Source organism: Sminthopsis crassicaudata, chromosome 2 (genome assembly GCF_048593235.1).
Source record: "Sminthopsis crassicaudata isolate SCR6 chromosome 2, ASM4859323v1, whole genome shotgun sequence".
In the NCBI taxonomy this organism is placed as follows: domain Eukaryota; kingdom Metazoa; phylum Chordata; class Mammalia; order Dasyuromorphia; family Dasyuridae; genus Sminthopsis; species Sminthopsis crassicaudata.
In genome coordinates, this window is record NC_133618.1 from 600103455 (window position 1) to 600120046 (window position 16592).

At 38.3% G+C, this 16592-nt stretch overlaps 1 protein-coding gene across 13 annotated transcripts in view; it reads left to right on the forward strand.

The window, feature by feature from the left end:
* LOC141553065 (scavenger receptor cysteine-rich domain-containing protein DMBT1-like) overlaps positions 1–16592 on the forward strand; it is a 64710-nt gene that overhangs the window by 29052 nt on the left and 19066 nt on the right. For 10 of the 13 annotated variants that reach the window (XM_074284952.1, XM_074284944.1, XM_074284950.1 and 7 more), the window contains 11 exons: positions 942–971; positions 2109–2162; positions 4094–4411; positions 5708–5737; positions 6882–6935; positions 8852–9169; positions 10486–10515; positions 11659–11712; positions 13631–13948; positions 15249–15278; positions 16421–16474. In XM_074284952.1, coding sequence (XP_074141053.1) covers positions 942–971; positions 2109–2162; positions 4094–4411; positions 5708–5737; positions 6882–6935; positions 8852–9169; positions 10486–10515; positions 11659–11712; positions 13631–13948; positions 15249–15278; positions 16421–16474 — 1290 coding nt within the window. The remainder of the gene's footprint in view (positions 1–941; positions 972–2108; positions 2163–4093; positions 4412–5707; positions 5738–6881; positions 6936–8851; positions 9170–10485; positions 10516–11658; positions 11713–13630; positions 13949–15248; positions 15279–16420; positions 16475–16592) is intronic. The other 3 variants (XM_074284953.1, XM_074284945.1, XM_074284946.1) reach the window with 3 other exon arrangements.

Below are 16592 nucleotides of genomic sequence, written 5' to 3' on the forward strand. Positions count from 1 at the left end.
AACCATTCAGAGTATCAGTTTCCTTATAAGTAAAGGGAAGAGACCAGAAGTGGACAACTTTGGATATGACTTCTAGCACTAAATGTATTATTCTCTCATCTTGTCACTCATCCCTCTCTGTATTTTCCAGAAAATTTGAAAGAAATCTTAGATGCCAGGTTTTCTCTAAAGATTGTGAATTCTATATCTTTTTCTCAAAGCAGTTGAAGCAGTCCGTCATGGTCCTTTTCCCTAATGGGACAATATTCAAGCCCAGTAATGTTCCGATCATTCAGATATACAGAAATACACGCCATGGGTGGAAGTTTTTCTTGATGAGAGAGTCAAGGAAAGAGAGAGTTGGAATCATAGTTCCCCTCTTGAGTTTATTAAAGATGAACAGCCTGAGGTTGAGAATAATTAAGGGATTTGTCAAAGATCATGTAGCACAAAAGTGACAAAGATCTGAGACTCAAATACAGGTTCTCATGTTTTTTATTATTTTTTTTATTCTGGCCCCTAAGGTCTTTGTTCTTGACTTCTCATTGATTCTTATTGACTTAATGTTGGCTATTACATGCTTGTAAGGATACAGCAGTGATACCGTGGATGGTGTTGATTAGGTCGCTAATACTGGTCAACTTTCGTGAGCCCCAAAGTTATCACAACACAGAGTTTGTTGACCTTCCTTAGAATGGATAAGCTTTCCTTTACCCTCTTGGAAGAGTGCACAACCACCAGGCAGGTGTGCTTAGTCAGCTTCCTCTGATCATGAGCTGCCCTGGGTTGCTGCTAGGAGTCCTTTCAAATCCAATTCTGTGCCTGAGTGTGGGAATTTGTTCTTCATTGTGAATTGTGCTATGTCCCTCACACATTGCAAGCAAAGCTAACACCTTGTTCCTATCTGGGACTTTTGTCTCTAAAACTTGTTCATGTCTGATTCTATCCTCTTTCTCTTGTAGCCGCCAGTACCCCAAGAACACCCACTGCTGGTAAGTCTGGGGTTCTTCTTTATTCAATTCCTTATGTTTCTCTTTGGGAAAACTCCAAGATGGGAAATGGTGCTTTTGCCCTTTGTAGTGATATGTGAAAGGTGAGCAGACACTGTGTTAAGAAACTTAATTTTAGTTCTGTCCCCAATATACTTCTTTCATCTGACTGATCCTTCCTGGGTTCTGAGGTAAGTACCAGCTTTTTTCCTGTTTTGTCAAGGTAAAATTTTAAATTTTAATTTCAAATGGAAATTTGGCTCGAATTATTTCAAATTACTAATTTTTTATTTTGATTCATTTAGTTTTACAAATACTATAAATAAAAGTTTCATATAAATAATAATCATGCTTATACTTTAAAAATATTTTCAGGTAATACCTAACTTGTCTCTTCTAATGAATTATAAGAATCATGATTAAACGATCCCTTGAAGTTTTCTATCCAAGCCTGTATTTCTTTTCCCTTTTGTCATCTTCTATTATCTCCTCTCCTCACTCCAGTTTCACTTCTGATCTTTTTATCTTCCTCTTCCTCTTGTAGCCTTTTCTTTTTAAACATTGCATTATTCTACCTTTTTATTTTTCAAGTTATGATCTTGACATAATTGATTAACCATTCCGGTTCCTACTGACTCTTCACAATTTCTTCTCACTCATGTTTGCAATGTTAGATTCTTTTTGATTGCTTTAGTTTGCTTTGCTTTGTCTAGCTTCCCATTCCCTTCTTTTTCTATCCCTTCCCTTCTATCTCCTTTTCCTTTCTTTCCCTGTCATGGTGCCCCTTCCTTTGCTTGTCTTCGCTTCCCCTCTAACATTTATTTTTCCTTTCCCCTTTTTGTTGCTTTTCTTTACTTTATCCTCCTTTCCAATTCCTAAGAACATATTACTGAATCTTGTATAATATTAGATTTGTTTAAGAAATGTCTCCAATTGCAATTTATTTCCAATCGTTCTCGCTTTTTATTTTAAAAACAAAGAAAGACACAGAATGTGACAGCTTGATGTTGTCTAAGTGACTACATACAGAAATACAACCTATGCCACTATTGGTCATAGCTAATATGAAAATGTGCAGTTAATATGAGAGAATAACTTCTGATCCTGAGATGAGTCTGACCTGGAACTTTTTACTTCTAGAACCAACACCCTCGCCTACTACTGCAACATTTCACCAAACAACCTATGGAACAGGTAATGTTTCCCACCATGTCACTCCCTTTTGTGAATATCTAGAGAACTTAGATAGAAAAAGGTTGATGTAAGTATGTGAACATCATCACATAGCAACTCAATTTATTGCACATGCTTTGGGGAAGTTCAACAGATGTTCAACATACCTACTAGACAGTGCAGATTCATATATAAAAAAGAAAACTTTCTTGTCCCCCTAAATATGAAATTTACCGGGACACTGCATTATGTATGAAGACAAACATAAAACAAGTTCAGTGAAGGCAAAGAGGATTAAGGCTCAAGGGATGTGGGAAGATGTCACAACAAGGTGGTATCTGAGCAAATCATCCTGGAAGTCAACCATTCTAAAAGACTGAGAGAATATGAAGAGCGAGTATATTGCATGCAAGAGAGATAAGTCTGGACGCTCCCTGGGAGCTATCTGCTTGTATATCCTGAGTCTTCATAATGTGAAATCTTCTCATATTAGAAACATTTCCTGTATATGAATCTATCTCTGCAGAGATAATTCTTTTGAATGTCACTTTTTTAAACATCAGGATCTCAAAACTCTTGTTTTATCATCAAAAAAAGAGAGAGAGAGAGAGAAAGAAAGAAAGAAAAAGAAATGAGTCCTGTGGTGGACCATCTGTCTTGAAATAATCTTTTTTTATTGTATCCAGAGCAGACAGATGGATTTTTGAATGCAATATTATTTCATGGTGTCCCAATGATACCAAGAAACGCTCTGATTCACCACCTTGAAGTTTTGGAGTCCAGAAATTGGCTATTCACCTATGTACTGATCACCCTTTTTTCAGTTCCTCAATCTTAGCCCCTCTTCTTTGTTTCAAAATGTGTCACTATATGATTGAGTTTTAACTACCGTAATTATGACATTGCCTCTACAAATTGTGTGTGGCACAAGGAATCCTCAGAAACTCTCTCACTTTCCAAATATTCCTCATTTTTAGAGAAAGGTAGTTGCCTTCGGGTCTGAAACAGAACTCAGGGCTTATTCTTGATGTGAGGGCCAAAACAAGATTTTTTTTAAAGGTGTGTGTGAGAAATAGGCTGGTTGAAAGCAACTTTCAGAGTTAAATATTTATCTACTGAAACTCTTCCCATCATTTTGTAGAAGTTAAACAGTCTTTCCTTATGCTTTTTCCCCTGGTTTTCTTCAATTTTTTTCTTCCTTACCCTCATTATTGTTTATTTACATAGTTTATTCTTTGCTTTCCTCTCTCCTTCCTTCTTTACCTTGCTCTGTCCTTTACTTTCCATTCCATTCTTCTTCTTTTTCTTTTTTCTTTTATCTTTTTTTGTCTTTTTTCTTCTGATGTAATTGTTGTTAAGTGGCTTGCCCTGGGTGCCATAGCTGTGGACTGTTTCATTCTTCTTTTTCTTTCTTCCCTGCATTCTCCCTCCTCAAATAACACTTTTGTAGCCTCAGCAGATAGGGCTTTTTTAAACTTTCAGTCATGTCTGTGAATTGATTTGAGGTGACCAAAAAGATCTGGCCACACAGAAAAATCAGTTCAGCATCGGTGATGGAGAAAATGGGGTGGTCACTTAATGCAATGTGGACAGATCAGATCTCAAAGATCTTAGAAAGAAGAATCAAATCCAGCTCCCCAGATGTCTAGGAAAAATAAGACGTGTTAAGAGTTATTATCCATTGGCTCTTGGTCCTTTAACCAGGAGGATATACTGCATTCCTGGCTCCCACAAAGAGTGCAATACTTGCTAAGAGTGGGATCCTTCTTACCTTCCTGGTGCCCTTCTCATTGACCTATTCTGGCCTGAGGACATGACTACAGCAGGTTTCCCCCATCAGCCATCTGAACAGTTTTGGGAATTTGGGAAAATCTCTGAGCATCCAAAGAAGGATTTTGCATCTGAAGAAGACCATTGAAAAGGCAATGCTTTTGCTTCTTTCTTTGCATCAGATTCTGGACTGTCCTTGAGGCTGGTGAATGGAGGAGACAGATGTCAAGGCAGGGTTGAAGTGCTCTACCAGGGATCCTGGGGCACCGTCTGTGATGATAGCTGGGATTTGAATGACGCGAGTGTTGTGTGCAGGCAGCTGGGCTGTGGCTTTGCTGTGTCAGCTCCCGGAAATGCCCGATTTGGTCAGGGCACTGGAAGAATCACCCTGGATGACTTGCGGTGCTCTGGGTCCGAGTCCTACCTGTGGAACTGTCCCCACAATGGGTGGCTCATCCACAACTGTCAGCACACTGAGGATGCCGGTGTCATCTGCTCAGGTATTACCTCTCTGGGAAGCAACTGCTCCCTCTTTTCTGGAAAGCATCTTGTCAGGGGGAACAATTTCTTTCTGGCTGAGATTCTCCTTGTCCTGAGATTGTTCAGAGCTTCTTCTTGCCCAGAAATGTCCACAATTTTCACAGGGTTGGGGAGTACAGGGCATCAGGGACTGCTGGCACTATGGAGGGAACTCAGTTAGTTTTTCCAAGAGCAACTCACTATTCTTTCCTCCAGTGATGCTGATAACACTTGGAAGTAGTGTTTGTTGAGGAAAAGGAGCATTCTGGGGAAAAAAATGAATAATTTTAGTGTCAGAGAATAGCAGTAAAATTTTGCCTGTCTGTCTTTGACTTTTGCCACTTGCTTAATCATTCAGAGTACCCGTTCCCTTATAAGTAAAAGGAAGAGACCAGAAGTGGATAACTTAGACTATGATTTCTAGCACTAAATTTATTATTCTCTTCTCTTGTCACTCATCCCTCTCTGTATTTTCCAGAAAATTTAAAAGAAATCATAGATGCCAGGCTTTCTCTAAAGATTGTGCATCCCATGCCTTTTTCTCAAAGCAGTTGAAGCAGTCCGTCATGGTCCTTTTTCATAATGGGACAATTTTCAAGCTCAGTAATGTTCCAATCACTCAGATGTACAGAAATACACGCCATAGGTGGCAGTTTTCCTTGAAGGAAGGCAGAAAGCTGGAATCATAGTTCCCCTCTTGAGTTTATTAAAGATGAACAGCCTGAGGTTGAGAAAAGTTAAGGGATTTGTCAAAGATCATGTAGCACAAAAGTGACAAAGATCTGAGACTCAAATACAGGTTCTCATGTTTTTTTTATTTTTCTATTCTGGCCCCTAAGGTCTTTGTTCTTGCCTTCTCATTGATTCTTATTGACTTAATGTTGGCTACTATATGCTTTTTTGAATACAGCAGTCACACCATTGATGGTGTTGATTAGGTCACTAACACTGGCCAACTTTCGTGAGCACCAAATGTATCACAACACAGAGTTTGTTGACCTTCCTTAGAATGGATCAGCTTTCCTTTACCCTCTTGGAAGAGTGCACAACCACTAGGCAGGTGTGCTTAGTCAGCTTTCTCTGATCATGAGCTGCTCTGTGTTCCTGCTAGGAGTCCTTTCAAATCCAATTCTGTGCCTGAGTGCGGGAATTTGTTCATCATTTTTATTTGTGCTATGTCCCTCACACATTGCAAGCAAAGCTAACACCTTGTTCCTATCTGGGACTTTTGTCTCTAAAACTTGTTCATGTCTGATTCTATCCTCTTTCTCTTGTAGCCGCCAGTACCCCAAGAACACCCACTGCTGGTAAGTCTGGGGTTCTTCTTTATTCAATTCCTTATGTTTCTATTTGGGAAAACCCCTTGATAGGAAATGGTGCTTTTGCCCTTTGTAGTGATATGTGAAAGGTGAGCAGACACTGTGTTAAGGAACTTAATTTTAGTTCTGTCCCCAATATATTTCTTTCATGTGACTGATCCTTCCTGGGATCTGAAGTAAGTACCACTTTTTTTCCTGTTTTGTCAAGGTAAATTTTTAAATTTTAACTTCAAATAGAAATTTGGCTCGAATTATTTCAAATTACTAATTTTTTATTTTGATTCATTTAGTTTTACAAATACTACAAATAAAAGTTTCATATAAATAATAATCATGCTTATACTTTAAAAAAATTTTCAGGTAATACCTAACTTGTCTCTTCTAATGAATTATATGAATCATGATTAAACGATCCCTTGAAGTTTTCTATCCAAGCCTGTATTTCTTTTCCCTTTTGTCATCTTCTATTATCTCCTCTCCTCAGTCCAGTTTCACTTCTGATCTTTTTACTTTCCTCTTCTCCCTCCTCTTTTAGCCTTTTCTTTTTAAACATTGCATTATTCTACCTTTTTATTTTTCAACTTATGATCTTGACATAATTGATTAACCATTCTGGTTCCTACTGACTTTTCACAATTTCTTATCACTCATGTTTGCAATGTTAGATTCTTTTTGATTGCTTTAGTTTGGTTTGCTTTGTCTAGCTTTCCATTCCCTTCTTTTTCTATCCCTTCCTTTCTATCTCCTTTTCCTTCCTTCCCTTGTCATGGTACCCTTTCCTTTGCTTGTCTTCCCTTACCCTCTAACATTTATTTCTCCTTTCCCCTTTATGTTGCTTTTCTTTACTTTATCCTCTTTTCCATTTCCTAAGAACATATTACTGAATCTTGTATAATATTAGATATGTTTAAGAAATGTCTCCAATTGCAATTTATTTCCAATCGTTCTAGGCCTCTTATTTTAAAAACAAAGAAACCCACAGAATGGGACAGCTTGATGTTGTCTAAGTGACTCCATAACGAAATACAACCCATGCCAGTATTGGTAGTGGCTAATACGAAAATGTGCAGTTAATATGAGAGAATAACTTCTGCTCCTGAGATGTGACTGACCTGGAACTTTTTACTTCTAGGACCAACACCCCCGCCTACTACTGTAACATTTCACCAAACAACCTATGGAACAGGTAATGTTTCCCATCATGTCACTCCATTTTGTGAATATCTAGAGAACTTAGACAGAGAAGAGTTGATGTAAGTATGTGAACATCATCACATAGCAATTCAATTTATTGCACATGCTTTTGGGAAGTGTGCCAGATATTTAACTTACATACTAAACAGTGCAGATTCATATACAAAAAATAAAACTTTCTTGTCCCCCTAAATATGACGTTTACCCGGATGTTGCATTATGTATCAAGACAAACATAAAACAAGATCAGTGAAGGCAAAGAGGATTAAGGCTGAAGGGATGTGGTATCTAAGCAAACCATCGTGGAAGTCAGCCATTCTAAAAGACTGAGAGAATATGAAGAGGGTATACATTGTAACCAAGACAGCTAGGTCTGGACTATTCCCACATAGCTATCTGATAGAATCCCCTTCAAGGAGCAGCTGCTTATATATTCCGAATCTTCATAATATGAAATCTTCTCATATTAGAAACATTTCCTGTATATGAATCTATCTCTGCAGAGATATTTCTTTTGAATGTCACTTCTGTAAACCTCAGGATCTCAAAACTCTTGTTTTATCATCAAAAAAAAAAGAGAGAGAAAGAAAGAAAGAAAAAGAAATGAGTCCTGTGGTGGACCATCTGTCCTGAAATAATCTTTTTTTATTGTATCCAGAGCAGACAGATGGATTTTTGAATGCAATATTATTTCATGGTGTCCCAATGATACCAAGAAACCCTCTGATTCATCACCTTGCAGTTTTGGAGTCCAGAAATTGACTATTCACCTATGTACTGATCACCCTTTTTTCAGTTCCTCAATCTTAGCCCCCTTCTTTGTTTCAAAACGTGTCATTATATGATTGAGTTTTAACTACCTTAATTATGACATTGCCTCTACAAATTGTGTGTGGCACAAGGAATCCTCAGAAACTCTCTTACTTTCCAAATATTCCTCATTTTTAGAGAAAGGTAGTTGCCTTTGGGTCTGAAACAGAACTCAGGGCTTATTCTTGATGTGAGGGCCAAAACAAGATTTTTTTAGGTGTGTGTGAGAAATAGGCTGGTTGAAAGCAACTTTCAGAGTTAATATTTACTGAAACTCTTCCCATCATTTTGTAGAAGTTAAACAGTCTTTCCATATGCCTTTTCCCTTGATTTTCTTCTATTTTTTCTTCCTTACCCTCAATATTGTGTTTTTACATAGTTCATTCTTTGCTTTCCTCTCTCCTTCCTTCTTTACCTTGCTCTATCCTTTACTTTCCATTTCATTCTTCTTCTTTATCTTTTATCTTTTTTTGTCTTTTTTTTCTGATGTAATTGTGGTTAAGTGACTTGCCCTGGGTCACATAGCTGGGGACTGTTTTATTCTTCTTTTCCTTTCTTCCCTTCATTCTCCCTCCTCAAATGACACTTTTGTAGTCTCAGCAGATAAGGTTTGTTTAACCTTTCGTTCATATCCGTGAATCGATTTGAGGTGACCAAAAAGATCTGGCCACACAGAAAAATCAGTTCAGCATCAGTGATGAAGAAAATGGGGTGGTCACTTAATGCAATGTGGACAGATCAGATCTCAAATATATTAGAAAGAAGAATCAAATCTAGCTCCCCAGATGTCTAATACTAGGAAAAATAAGAAGTGTTAAGAGTTATTATCCATTGGCTCTTGGTCCTTTAACCAGGAGAATATACTGCATTCCTGGCTCCCACAAAGAGTGCAATACTTGCTAAGAGTGGGATCCTTCTTACCTTCCTGGTGCCCTTCTCATTGACCTATTCTGGCCTGAGGACATGACTACAGCAGGTGTCCCCCATCAGCCATCTGAACAGTTTTGGGAATTTGGGAAAATCTCTGAGCAGACAACGACTTTGCACCTGAAGAAGACCACTGAAAAGGCAATGCTTTTGCTTCTTTCTTTGCATCAGATTCTGGACTGTCCTTGAGGCTGGTGAATGGAGGAGACAGATGTCAAGGCAGAGTTGAAGTGCTCTACCAGGGATCCTGGGGCACCGTCTGTGATGATAGCTGGGATTTGAATGATGCCAGTGTCGTGTGCAGGCAGCTGGGCTGTGGCTTTGCTGTGTCAGCTCCCGGAAATGCCCGATTTGGTCAGGGCACTGGAAGAATCACCCTGGACGACTTGCGGTGCTCTGGGTCTGAGTCCTACCTGTGGAACTGTCCCCACAATGGGTGGCTCATCCACAACTGTAAGCACACTGAGGATGCCGGTGTCATCTGCTCAGGTATTACCTCTCTGGGAAGCAACTGCTCCCTCTTTTCTGGAAAGGATCTTGTCAGGGGGAACAAATTCTTGCTGGCTGAGATTCTCCTTGTCCTGAGATTGTTCAGAGCTTCTTCTTGCCCAGAAATGTCCTCAATTTTCACAGTGTTGGGAAGTACAGGGCATCAGGGACTGCTGGCACTATGGAGAGAACTCAGTTTTTCCAAGAGTAACTCACTATTCTTTCCTCCAGTGATGCTGATAACACTTGGAAGTAGTGTTTGTTGAGGAAAAGGAACATTCTGGGGGAAAAAATGAATAATTTTAGTGTCAGAGAATTGCAGTAAAAAATTTGCCTGTCTGTCTTTGACTTTTGCCACTTACTTAACCATTCAGAGTATCAGTTTCCTTATAAGTAAAGGGAAGAGACCAGAAGTGGACAACTTTGAATATGACTTCTAGCACTAAATGTATTATTCTCTCATCTTGTCACTCATCCCTCTCTGTATTTTCCAGAAAATTTAAAAGAAATCATAGATGCCAGGTTTTCTCTAAATATTGTGAATTCAATGCCTTTTTCTCAAAGCAATTGAAGGAGTCCATCATGGTCCTTTTCCCTAATGGGACAACTTTCAAGGGCAGTAATGTTCCAATCACTTAGATATACAGAAATACACCCCATGGGTGGCAGTTTTTCTTGATGACAGAGTCAAGGAAGGAGAGAGTTGGAATTATAGTTCCCCTCTTGAGTTTATTAAAGATGAACAGCCTGAGGTTGAGAAAAGTTAAGGGATTTGTCAAAGATCATGTAGCACAAAAGTGACAAAGATCTGAGACTCAAATACAGGTTCTCATGTTTTTTATTATTTTTTTATTCTGGCCCCTAAGGTCTTTGTTCTTGACTTCTCATTGATTCTTATTGACTTAATGTTGGCTATTACATGATTGTTAGCATACAGCAGTGACACTGTTGATGGTGTTGATAAGGTCGCTAATACTGGTCAACTTTCGTGAGCCCCAAAGGTATCACACACAGAGTTTGTTGACCTTCCTTAGAATGGATCAGCTTTCCTTTATCTTCTTGGAATTCTTCAAGGAAAGAGTGCACAACCACCAGGCAGGTGTGCTTAGTCAGCTTCCTCTGATCATGAGCTGCCCTGGGTTGCTGCTAGGAGTCCTTTCAAATCCAATTCTGTGCCTGAGTGCGGGAATTTGTTCTTCATTGTGAATTGTGCTATGTCCCTCACACATTGCAAGCAAAGCTAACACCTTGTTCCTATCTGGGACTTTTGTCTCTAAAACTTGTTCATGTCTGATTCTATCCTCTTTCTCTTGTAGCCGCCAGTACCCCAAGAACACCCACTGCTGGTAAGTCTGGGGTTCTTCCTTATTCAATTCCTTATGTTTCTATTTGGGAAAACCTCAGGATAGGAAATGATGCTTTTGCCCTTTGTAGTGATATGTGAAAGGTGAGCAGACACTGTGTTAAGAAACATAATTTTAGTTCTGTCCCCAATATATTTCTTTCATCTGACTGATCCTTCCTGGGTTCTGAGCTAAGTACCAGCTTTTTTCCTGTTTTGTAAAGGTAAAATTTTAAATTTTAATTTCAAATGGAAATTTGGCTCGAATTATTTCAAATTACTAATTTTTTATTTTGATTCATTTAGTTTTACAAATACTACAAATAAAAGTTTCATATAAATAATAATCATGCTTATACTTTAAAAAAATTTTCAGGTAATACCTAACTTGTCTCTTCTAATGAATTATATGAATCATGATTAAACTATCCCTTGAAGTTTTAATCCAAGCCTGTATTTCTTTTCCCTTTTGTCATCTTCTATTATCTCCTCTCCTCAGTCCAGTTTCACTTCTGATCTTTTTACTTTCCTCTTCTCCCTCCTCTTTTAGCCTTTTCTTTTTAAACATTGCATTATTCTACCTTTTTATTTTTCAACTTATGATCTTGACATAATTGATTAACCATTCTGGTTCCTACTGACTTTTCACAATTTCTTATCACTCATGTTTGCAATGTTAGATTCTTTTTGATTGCTTTAGTTTGGTTTGCTTTGTCTAGCTTTCCATTCCCTTCTTTTTCTATCCCTTCCTTTCTATCTCCTTTTCCTTCCTTCCCTTGTCATGGTACCCTTTCCTTTGCTTGTCTTCCCTTCCCCTCTAACATTTATTTCTCCTTTCCCCTTTATGTTGCTTTTCTTTACTTTATCCTCTTTTCCATTTCCTAAGAACATATTACTGAATCTTGTATAATATTAGATATGTTTAAGAAATGTCTTCAATTGCAATTTATTTCCAATCGTTCTAGGCCTCTTATTTTAAAAACAAAGAAACCCACAGAATGGGACAGCTTGATGTTGTCTAAGTGACTCCATAACGAAATACAACCCATGCCAGTATTTGTAGTGGCTAATACGAAAATGTGCAGCTAATATGAGAGAATAACTTCTGCTCCTGAGATGTGACTGACCTGGAACTTTTTACTTCTAGGACCAACACCCCCGCCTACTACTGTAACATTTCACCAAACAACCTATGGAACAGGTAATGTTTCCCATCATGTCACTCCATTTTGTGAATATCTAGAGAACTTAGACAGAGAAGAGTTGATGTAAGTATGTGAACATCATCACATAGCAATTCAATTTATTGCACATGCTTTTGGGAAGTGTGCCAGATATTTAACTTACATACTAAACAGTGCAGATTCATATACAAAAAATAAAACTTTCTTGTCCCCCTAAATATGACGTTTACCCGGATGTTGCATTATGTATCAAGACAAACATAAAACAAGATCAGTGAAGGTAAAGAGGATTAAGGTTGAAGGGATGTGGTATCTAAGCAAACCATCGTGGAAGTCAGCCATTCTAAAAGACTGAGAGAATATGAAGAGGGAGTACATTGCATGCAAGACAGCTAGGTCTGGACTATTCCCACATAGCTATCTGATAGAATCCCCTTCAAGGAGCAGCTGCTTATATATTCCGAATCTTCATAATATGAAATCTTCTCATATTAGAAACATTTCCTGTATAAGAATCTATCTCTGCAGAGATATTTCTTTTGAATGTCACTTCTGTAAACCTCAGGATCTCAAAACTCTTGTTTTATCATCAAAAAAAAAGAGAGAGAAAGAAAGAAAGAAAAAGAAATGAGTCCTGTGGTGGACCATCTGTCTTGAAATAATCTTTTTTTATTGTATCCAGAGCAGACAGATGGATTTTTGAATGCAATATTATTTCATGGTGTCCCAATGATACCAAGAAACCCTCTGATTCATCACCTTGCAGTTTTGGAGTCCAGAAATTGACTATTCACCTATGTACTGATCACCCTTTTTTCAGTTCCTCAATCTTAGCCCCCCTTCTTTGTTTCAAAACGTGTCATTATATAATTGAGTTTTAACTACCTTAATTATGACATTGCCTCTACAAATTGTGTGTGGCACAAGGAATCCTCAGAAACTCTCTCACTTTCCAAATATTCCTCATTTTTAGAGAAAGGTAGTTGCCTTTGGGTCTGAAACAGAACTCAGGGCTTATTCTTGATGTGAGGGCCAAAACAAGATTTTTTTTAGGTGTGTGTGAGAAATAGGCTGGTTGAAAGCAACTTTCAGAGTTAATATTTACTGAAACTCTTCCCATCATTTTGTAGAAGTTAAACAGTCTTTCCATATGCCTTTTCCCTTGATTTTCTTCTATTTTTTCTTCCTTAGCCTCAATATTGTGTTTTTACATAGTTCATTCTTTGCTTTCCTCTCTCCTTCCTTCTTTACCTTGCTCTGTCCTTTACTTTCCATTTCATTCTTCTTTATCTTTTATCTTTTTTTGTCTTTTTTTTCTGATGTAATTGTGGTTAAGTGACTTGCCCTGGGTCACATAGCTGGGGACTGCTTTATTCTTCTTTTCCTTTCTTCCCTTCATTCTCCCTCCTCAAATGACACTTTTGTAGTCTCAGCAGATAGGGTTTGTTTAACCTTTTGTTCATATCCATGAATCGATTTGAGGTGACCAAAAAGATCTGGCCACACAGAAAAATCAGTTCAGCATCAGTGATGAAGAAAATGGGGTGGTCACTTAATGCAATGTGGACAGATCAGATCTCAAATATATTAGAAAGAAGAATCAAATCTAGCTCCCCAGATGTCTAATACTAGGAAAAATAAGAAGTGTTAAGAGTTATTATCCATTGGCTCTTGGTCCTTTAACCAGGAGGATATACTGCATTCCTGGCTCCCACAAAGAGTGCAATACTTGCTAAGAGTGGGATCCTTCTTACCTTCCTGGTGCCCTTCTCATTGACCTATTCTGGCCTGAGGACATGACTACAGCAGGTGTCCCCCATCAGCCATCTGAACAGTTTTGGGAATTTTGGAAAATCTCTGAGCATCCAAAGAAGGATTTTGCATCTGAAGAAGACCACTGAAAAGGCAATGCTTTTGCTTCTTTCTTTGCATCAGATTCTGGACTGTCCTTGAGGCTGGTGAATGGAGGAGACAGATGTCAAGGCAGAGTTGAAGTGCTCTACCAGGGATCCTGGGGCACCGTCTGTGATGATAGCTGGGATTTGAATGATGCCAGTGTTGTGTGCAGGCAGCTGGGCTGTGGCTTTGCTGTGTCAGCTCCGGGAAATGCCCGATTTGGTCAGGGCACTGGAAGAATCACCCTGGATGACTTGCGGTGCTCTGGGTCTGAGTCCTACCTGTGGAACTGTCCCCATAATGGGTGGCTCATCCACAACTGTCAGCACAGTGAGGATGCCGGTGTCATCTGCTCAGGTATTACCTCTCTGGGAAGCAACTGCTCCCTCTTTTCTGGAAAGGATTTTGTCAGGGGGAACAAATTCTTGCTGGCTGAGATTCTCCTTGTCCTGAGATTGTTCAGAGCTTCTTCTTGCCCAGAAATGTCCTCAATTTTCATAGGGTTGGGGAGTACAGGGCATCAGGGATTGCTGGCACTATGGAGAGAACTCAGTTTTTCCAAGAGTAACTCACTATTCTTTCCTCCAGTGATGCTGATAACACTTGGAAGTAGTGTTTGTTGAGGAAAAGGAACATTCTGGGGAAAAAAATGAATAATTTTAGTGTCAGAGAATTGCAGTAAAAAATTTGCCTGTCTGTCTTTGACTTTTGCCACTTACTTAACCATTCAGAGTATCAGTTTCCTTATAAGTAAAGGGAAGAGACCAGAAGTGGACAACTTTGAATATGAATTCTAGCACTAAATGTATTATTCTCTCATCTTGTCACTCATCCCTCTCTGTATTTTCCAGAAAATTTAAAAGAAATCTTAGATGCCAGGTTTTCTCTAAATATTGTGAATTCAATGCCTTTTTCTCAAAGCAATTGAAGGAGTCCATCATGGTCCTTTTCCCTAATGGGACAACTTTCAAGCGCAGTAATGTTCCAATCACTCAGATATACAGAAATACACGCCATGGGTGGCAGTTTTTCTTGATGAGAGAGTCAAGGAAGGAGAGAGCTGGAATTATAGTTCCCCTCTTGAGTTTATTAAAGATGAACAGCCTGAGGTTGAGAAAAATTAAGGGATTTGTCAAAGATCATGTAGCACAAAAGTGACAAAGATCTGAGACTCAAATACAGGTTCTCATGTTTTTTTTATTTTTTTATTCTGGCCCCTAAGGTCTTTGTTCTTGACTTCTCATTGATTCTTATTGACTTAATGTTGGCTATTATATGCTTTTTTGGATACAGCAGTGACACCGTGGATGGTGTTGATTAGGTCGCTAATACTGGTCAACTTTCGTGAGCCCCAAAGGTATCACACACAGAGTTTGTTGACCTTCCTTAGAATGGATCACCTTTCCTTTACCTTCTTGGAATTCTTCAAGGAAAGAGTGCACAACCACTAGGCAGGTGTGCTTAGTCAGCTTCCTCTGATCATGAGCTGCCCTGGGTTGCTGCTAGGAGTCCTTTCAAATCCAATTCTGTGCCTGAGTGCGGGAATTTGTTCTTCATTGTGAATTGTGCTATGTCCCTCACACATTGCAAGCAAAGCTAACACCTTGTTCCTATCTGGGACTTTTGTCTCTAAAACTTGTTCATGTCTGATTTGTAGCCGCCAGTACCCCAAGAACACCCACTGCTGGTAAGTCTGGGGTTCTTCCTTATTCAATTCCTTATGTTTCTATTTGGGAAAACCTCAGGATAGGAAATGATGCTTTTCCCCTTTGTAGTGATATGTGAAAGGTGAGCAGACACTGTGTTAAGAAACTTAATTTTAGTTCTGTCCCCAATATATTTCTTTCATCTGACTGATCCTTCCTGGGTTCTGAGGTAAGTACCACTTTTTTTCCTGTTTTGTCAAGGTAATATTTTAAATTTTAATTTCAAATGGAAATTTGGCTCGAATTATTTCAAATTACTAATTTTTATTTTGATTCATTTAGTTTTACGAATACTACCAAATAAAAGTTTCATATAAATAATAATCATGCCTATACTTTAAAAAAATTTTCATGAAATACCTAACTTGTCTCTTCTAATGAATTATATGAATCATGATTAAATTATCCCTTGCAGTTTTCAATCCAAGCCTGTATTTTTCTCTTTTGTCATCTTCTATTATCTCCTCTCCTCAGTCCAGTTTCACTTCTGATCTTTTTACTTTCCTCTTCTCCCTCCTCTTTTAGCCTTTTCTTTTTAAACATTGCATTATTCTACCTTTTTTATTTTTCAACTTATGATCTTGACATAATTGATTAACCATTCTGGTTCCTACTGACTTTTCACAATTTCTTATCACTCATGTTTCCAATGTTAGATTCTTTTTGATAACTTTAGTTGGCTTTGCTTTGTCTAGCTTTCCATTCCCTTCTTTTTCTATCCCTTCCCTTCTCTCTCCTTTTCCTTTCTTCCCTTGTCATGGTACCCCTTTCTTTGCTTGTCTTCCTTTCCCCTCTAACATTTATTTCTCCTTTCCCCTTTATGTTGCTTTTCTTTACTTTATCCTCCTTTCCATTTCCTAAGAACATCTTACTGAATCTTGTATGATTTTAGATTTGTTTAAGCAATGTCTTCAATTGCAATTTATTTCCAATCGTTCTAGGCCTCTTATTTTAAAAACAAAGAAACCCACAGAATGGGACAGCTTGATGTTGTCTAAGTGACTCCATAACGAAATACAACCCATGCCAGTATTGGTAGTGGCTAATACGAAAATGTGCAGTTAATATGAGAGAATAACTTCTGCTCCTGAGATGTGACTGACCTGGAACTTTTTACTTCTAGGACCAACACCCTCGCCTACTACTGCAACATTTCAACAAACAACCAATGGAACAGGTAATGTTTCCCTTTATGTCACTCCCTTTTTGTGAATATCTAGAGAACTTACCCAGAGAAGAGTTGATGTAAGTATGTGAACATCATCACATAGCAATTCAATTTATTGCACATGCTT